Source organism: Xenopus tropicalis, chromosome 6, assembly GCF_000004195.4.
Source record: "Xenopus tropicalis strain Nigerian chromosome 6, UCB_Xtro_10.0, whole genome shotgun sequence".
Classification (NCBI taxonomy): Eukaryota; Metazoa; Chordata; class Amphibia; order Anura; family Pipidae; genus Xenopus; species Xenopus tropicalis.
Genome location: NC_030682.2, coordinates 71,001 through 76,410, shown reverse-complemented (window position 1 = coordinate 76,410; position 5,410 = coordinate 71,001). Strand labels below are relative to the sequence as shown.

Genomic DNA, 5,410 nt, shown 5'->3' with positions numbered 1-5,410 from the left:
TTTCTGCTGCCTCTGCATTAGCATAGGGAGAGAGGTTCGCACAGGCTAGCTAGCCTTGCCGGCTAGCAATGCTCAGCACCTTCTACTTTCTGCATTAGCATAGGGAGAGAGGGCCGCACAGGCTAGCAATTCTCAGCGTCCTCTACTTTCTGCTGCCTCTGCATTAGCATAGGGAGAGAGATGAGAGATGAGAGATGAGAGATGAGAGATGAGAGATGAGAGATGAGAGATGAGAGATGAGAGATGAGAGATGAGAGATGAGAGATGAGAGATGAGAGATGAGAGATGAGAGATGAGAGATGAGAGAGTGCCGCAGAGGGTAGCTAACGCTAGGTAGCTTTGCCAGCTAGCAATCCTAAGCGTCCTCTACTTTCTGCTGCCTCTGCATTAGCATAGGGAGAGAGGACCGCACAGGCTAGGTAGCCTTGCCGGCTAGCAATCCTCAGAACCCTCTACTTTCTGCTGCCTCTGCATTAGCATAGGGAGAGAGGGCCGCACAGGCTAGCAATCCTCAGCACCCTCTACTTTCTGCTTCCTCTGCATTAGCATAGGGAGAGAGGGCCGCACAGGCTAGCAATCCTCAGCATCCTCTACTTTATGCTGCCCCTGCATCAGCATAGGGAGAGAGGTTCGCACAGGCTAGCTAGCCTTGCCGGCTAGCAATGCTCAGCACCTTCTACTTTCTGCATTAGCATAGGGAGAGAGGGCCGCACAGGCTAGCAATTCTCAGCGTCCTCTACTTTCTGCTGCCTCTGCATTAGCATAGGGAGAGAGATGAGAGAGATGAGAGAGGATGAGAGAGGATGAGAGAGGATGAGAGAGGATGAGAGAGGATGAGAGAGGATGAGAGAGGATGAGAGAGGATGAGAGAGGATGAGAGAGGATGAGAGAGGATGAGAGATGATGAGAGATGATGAGGTTTCGATCAGAAATAAAGTAACTAGCAGAAATAAACTCCACAGTATAACTTTACTTCATCATTTTAAACCTGTATACTTATTTTTATTAAAAAGAAAAGAAAACATTACGTCAAATTCCTGATAAATGTCAATACTTGATATCTCATGTTTTTTTCATCAGTTCCTGTTTCAATGCACCTATTAATACCCTCCAATTCCTCCTCATTCGTCCAGGTGCCCAAGTACTCTTGTATTTCTTTATCAGACCTTTTTTTCCAGAACTGATATAGTTTCTCGCCTCTAGTTTTATACACTTCCACATTGGATGGAGTTACCTGAATGTCTTTGTTCTTCTCTTTCTTTTTCCTTTTGACCATAGGTGATACCTCACTAGCAGGACTCGAGGATTCTGATAGACTCTCGTCAGTAAACTGTAAAACTGGAGAGGCACTAAGATCAAAGTCAGTGAGAAACGTAAGTACCTTACCAGATTCACTCTCCATTTCTTCTGAGGCCTCCACTCCTGAAGACATTGCTGCTGGTTCTACTACAGCCACCGACTTACCAAGAACCTCATCTTTTACCTTTCTCTGTGGACATACAGCGTATAAATGTCCTACCTGCAAACAGAAATTACATTTCTTTGGGAGGGAACAATTTTTCACTTCATGCCCGGCCTTACCACAGTTCTGGCACAACATACATCCTTCTGCCATGTGCCCATATTGCCTGCACCTCTTACAAAAATCCGGCATACCATTAAAGAAACAGTCTATGTTGACTGCTCCCAGACGAAACCTTGCTGGTGGAAAAGTTCCCTTCTCAAAAACAGCTTTGAACCTGTATTTACAGGTCCAGATCCCCAGCTCGTTAAGGATCTTACCTGCACACGTTAACTTCTTGCAGTACCTACCAAGCACTGTTTCAATTTCTCTTAAGGGAACAAACGGAGAGTATGGTTTAACCACCAGAAATATCTCCTCCTCAGCAAAATGCGGCAGGATCTTGAAATCCTTCAGTCGAGGATCAGCAGAATTCCTCTCCAAGATCTCCAAAAAACTCCGATAGACGCCTTCACCATCAAAAGTAACATCAAAGACACCTCTCCTCGGGTAATCTTGAATGGCGAGGATCTCTCTCCTTGAGACTCTACCGATCTCCTCCAAAATCACCTTCACGACGAAATTCAGACCCTTCTCCGAATCAGATGGAACAGCCGTGATGACTCTCACCGAGTGCTTGACTCTCACGAAGGCAGGAACGACGTCTTCCGTTACAGCCATCTTTTGCAGAAAACTCCCAGCTTCCCCCTCGGATTAGGGTTATCACTGGAGTAGTTGATCGCCGCCCGTTGCTTCAGGTATGACCTCTCCCCTATAGCAGCAGTGGGCTTAAGGTGGTGTTACCCACCGATGCCCAAAGGCCGAGGAGAGGTGTCCTTCAGCACCCAATGACTCAGTCCTACACTTGGTCTGAGCCAAAAGGCCGAAAAGCGATCACTGGCTAGCAATCCGCGGCGCCCTCTACTTTCTGCTGACTCTGCATTAGCATAGGGAGAGAGGGCCGCACAGGCTAGCAATCCTCAGCATCCTCTACTTTTTGCTGCCCCTGCATTAGCATAGGGAGAGAGGTTGGCACAGGCTAGCTAGCCTTGCCGGCTAGCAATGCTCAGCACCTTCTACTTTCTGCATTAGCCATGGAGAGATGAGAGATTGAGAGATGAGAGATGAGAGATGAGAGATGAGAGATGAGAGATGAGAGATGAGAGATGAGAGATGAGAGATGAGAGATGAGAGATGAGAGATGATGAGAGATGATGAGAGGATGATGAGAGATGATGAGAGATGATGGAGATGATGAGAAGATGATGAGAGATGATAGATGAGAGATGAGAGATTGAGAGATGAGAGATGAGAGATGAGCAGATGAGAGATGAGAGATGGCCGCAGTAGGATAGCTAACGCTAGTAGCTTTTGCCAGCTAGCAATCCTAAGCGTCCTCTACTTTCTGCTGCCTCTGCATTAGCAATAGGGAGAGAGGGCCGCACAGGCTAGGTAGCCTTTCCGGCTAGCAATCCTCAGAACCCTCTACTTTCTGCTTCCTCTGCATTAGCATAGGAGAGAGAGCCGCACAGGCTAACAATCCTCAGCACCCTCTACTTCTGCTTCCTATGCATTAGCATAGGGAGAGAAGGCCGCACAGGCTAGCAATCCTCAGCATCCTTACTTTCTGCTGCCTCTGCTTTAGCATAAGGGAGAGAGGTCGCACAGGCAAGCTAGCCTTCCGGCTTAGCATCTCAGAACCTCTACTTTCTGCTTCCTCTGCATTAGCATAGGGAGAGAGATAGCCCCACAGGCTAACAATCCTCAGCACCTCTACTTGCTGCTTCCTCTGCATTAGCATAGGGAGAGAAGGCCGCACAGGCTAGCAATCCCTCAGCATCCTCTACTTTTCTGCTGCCTCTGCTTTAGCATAGGGAGAGAGGTTCGCACAGGCTAGCTAGCCTTGCCGGCTAGCAACCTCAGAACCTCTACTTTCTGCTTCCTCTGGCATTAGCATAGGGAGAGAGAGCCGCACAGGCTAACTATCCTCCAGCACCCTCTACTTTTCTGCTTCCTCTGCATTAGCATAGGAGAGAAAGCCACACAGAGCTAGCAATCCTCAGCATTCCTCTACTTTCTGCTGCCTCTGCTTTAGCATAGGTGAGAGGTTCGCACAGGCTAGCTAGCCCTTGCCGGCTAGCAATGCTCAGAACCTTCTACTTCTGCATTAGCATAGGGAGAGAGGGCCGCACAGGCTAGCAATTCTCAGCGTCCTCTACTTTCTGCTGCCTCTGCATTAGCATAGGGGAGAGAGATGAGAGATGATGAGAAAGAGATGATGAGAGATGATGAGGAAGAGATGATGAGAAGAGATGATGAAGAGATGATGAGAAAGAGATGATGAGAAGAGATGATGAGAAGAGAGATGAGAAGAGATGAGAGAAGCAGATGATGAGAAGAGATGATGAGAAGAGATGATGAGAGATGATGAGAGAGTGATGCAGAGGGTTGCTAACGCTAGGTAGCCTTGCCAGCTAGCAATCCTAAGCATCCTCTACTTTCTGCTTCCTCTGCATTAGCATAGGGAGAGAGGGCCGCACAGGCTAGCAATGCTCAGCACCTCTACTTTCTGCATTAGCATAGGGAGAGATGGCCCGCACAGGCTAGCAATTCTCAGCGTCCTCTACTTTCTGCTGCCTCTGGCATTAGCATAGGAGAGAAGGTCGCACAGGCTAGCTAGCCTTGCCGGATAGCAATGCTCAGCACCTTCTACTTTCTGCATTAGCATGAAAGAGAGAGGGATGAGAGATGAGAGATGAGAGCATGAGAGATGAGAGATGAGAGATGCAGAGGATATGCAGAGATGAGAGATGAGAGATGAGAGATGAGAGATGAGAGATGAGAGATGAGAGATGAGAGATTGAGAGATGAGAGATGAGAGATGGCCGCAGAGGATAGCTAACGCTAGGTAGCTTTGCCAGCTAGCAATCCTAAGCGTCCTCTACTTTCTGCTGCCTCTGCATTAGCATAGGGAGAGAGAGAGCCGCACAGGCTAACAATCCTCAGCACCCTCTACTTTCTGCTTCCTCTGCATTAGCATAGGGAGAGAAGGCCGCACAGGCTAGCAATCCTCAGCATCCTCTACTTTCTGCTGCCTCTGCTTTAGCATAGGGAGAGAGGTCGCACAGGCTAGCTAGCCTTGCCGGCTAGCAATGCTCAGCACCTTCTACTTTCTGCATTAGCATAGGGAGAAGAGGCCGCACAGGCTAGCAATTCTCAGCGTCCTCTACTTTCTGCTGCCTCTGCATTTAGCATAGGGAGAGAGATGAGAGATGATGAGAGAGATGATGAGAGATGATGAGAAGAGATGATGAGAAGAGATGAATGAGAAAGATGATGATGAGAAGAGATGATGAGAGATGAGAAGAGAGAGTGACGCAGAGGGTGCTACGCTAGGTAGCCTTGCCAGCTAGCAATCCTAAGCATCCTCTTACTTTCTGCTTCCTCTGCATTAGCATAAGGAGAGAGGGCCGCACAGGCTAGCAATGCTCAGCACCTTCTACTTTCTGCATTAGCATAGGGAGAGAGGGCCGCACAGGCTAGCAATTCTCAGCGTCCTCTACTTTCTGCTGCCTCTTCATTAGCATAGGGAGGAGAAGTTCGCACAGGCTAGCTAGCCTTGCCGGCTAGCAATGCTCAGCACCTTTCTACTTTCTGCATTAGCATAGGGAAGAGGGCCGCACAGCTAGCAATTCCAGCGTCCTCTACTTTCTGCTGCCTCTGCATTAGCATAGGAGAGAGATGAGAGATGATGAGATGATGAGAGATGATGAGAGATGATGAGAGATGATGAGAGATGATGAGAGATGATGAGAGATGATGAGAGATGATGAGAGATGATGAGAGATGATGAGAAGATGATGAGAGAATGAGAGATGATGAGAATGATGAGAGATGATGAGAAGAGAG

The 5,410-nt window shown here is 48.2% G+C and overlaps 1 protein-coding gene across 1 annotated transcript; it reads right to left on the bottom strand.

The window, feature by feature from the left end:
• Nucleotides 1–1,002: 1,002 nt before the first annotated feature.
• LOC105945919 (zinc finger CCHC domain-containing protein 3-like) lies at nt 1,003–2,427 on the bottom strand. The gene has a single exon (XM_012954963.3). It carries the CDS (start codon nt 2,180–2,182, stop codon nt 1,025–1,027), a length of 1,158 nt encoding a protein of 385 aa, XP_012810417.1. The 5' UTR covers nt 2,183–2,427; the 3' UTR covers nt 1,003–1,024.
• Nucleotides 2,428–5,410: the final 2,983 nt, after the last annotated feature.

Bases quoted from the DNA above. Each gene is read 5' to 3' on its own strand.
- LOC105945919 (XM_012954963.3), bottom strand. From the start codon at position 2,182: ATGGCTGTAACGGAAGACGTCGTTCCTGCCTTCGTGAGAGTCAAGCAC.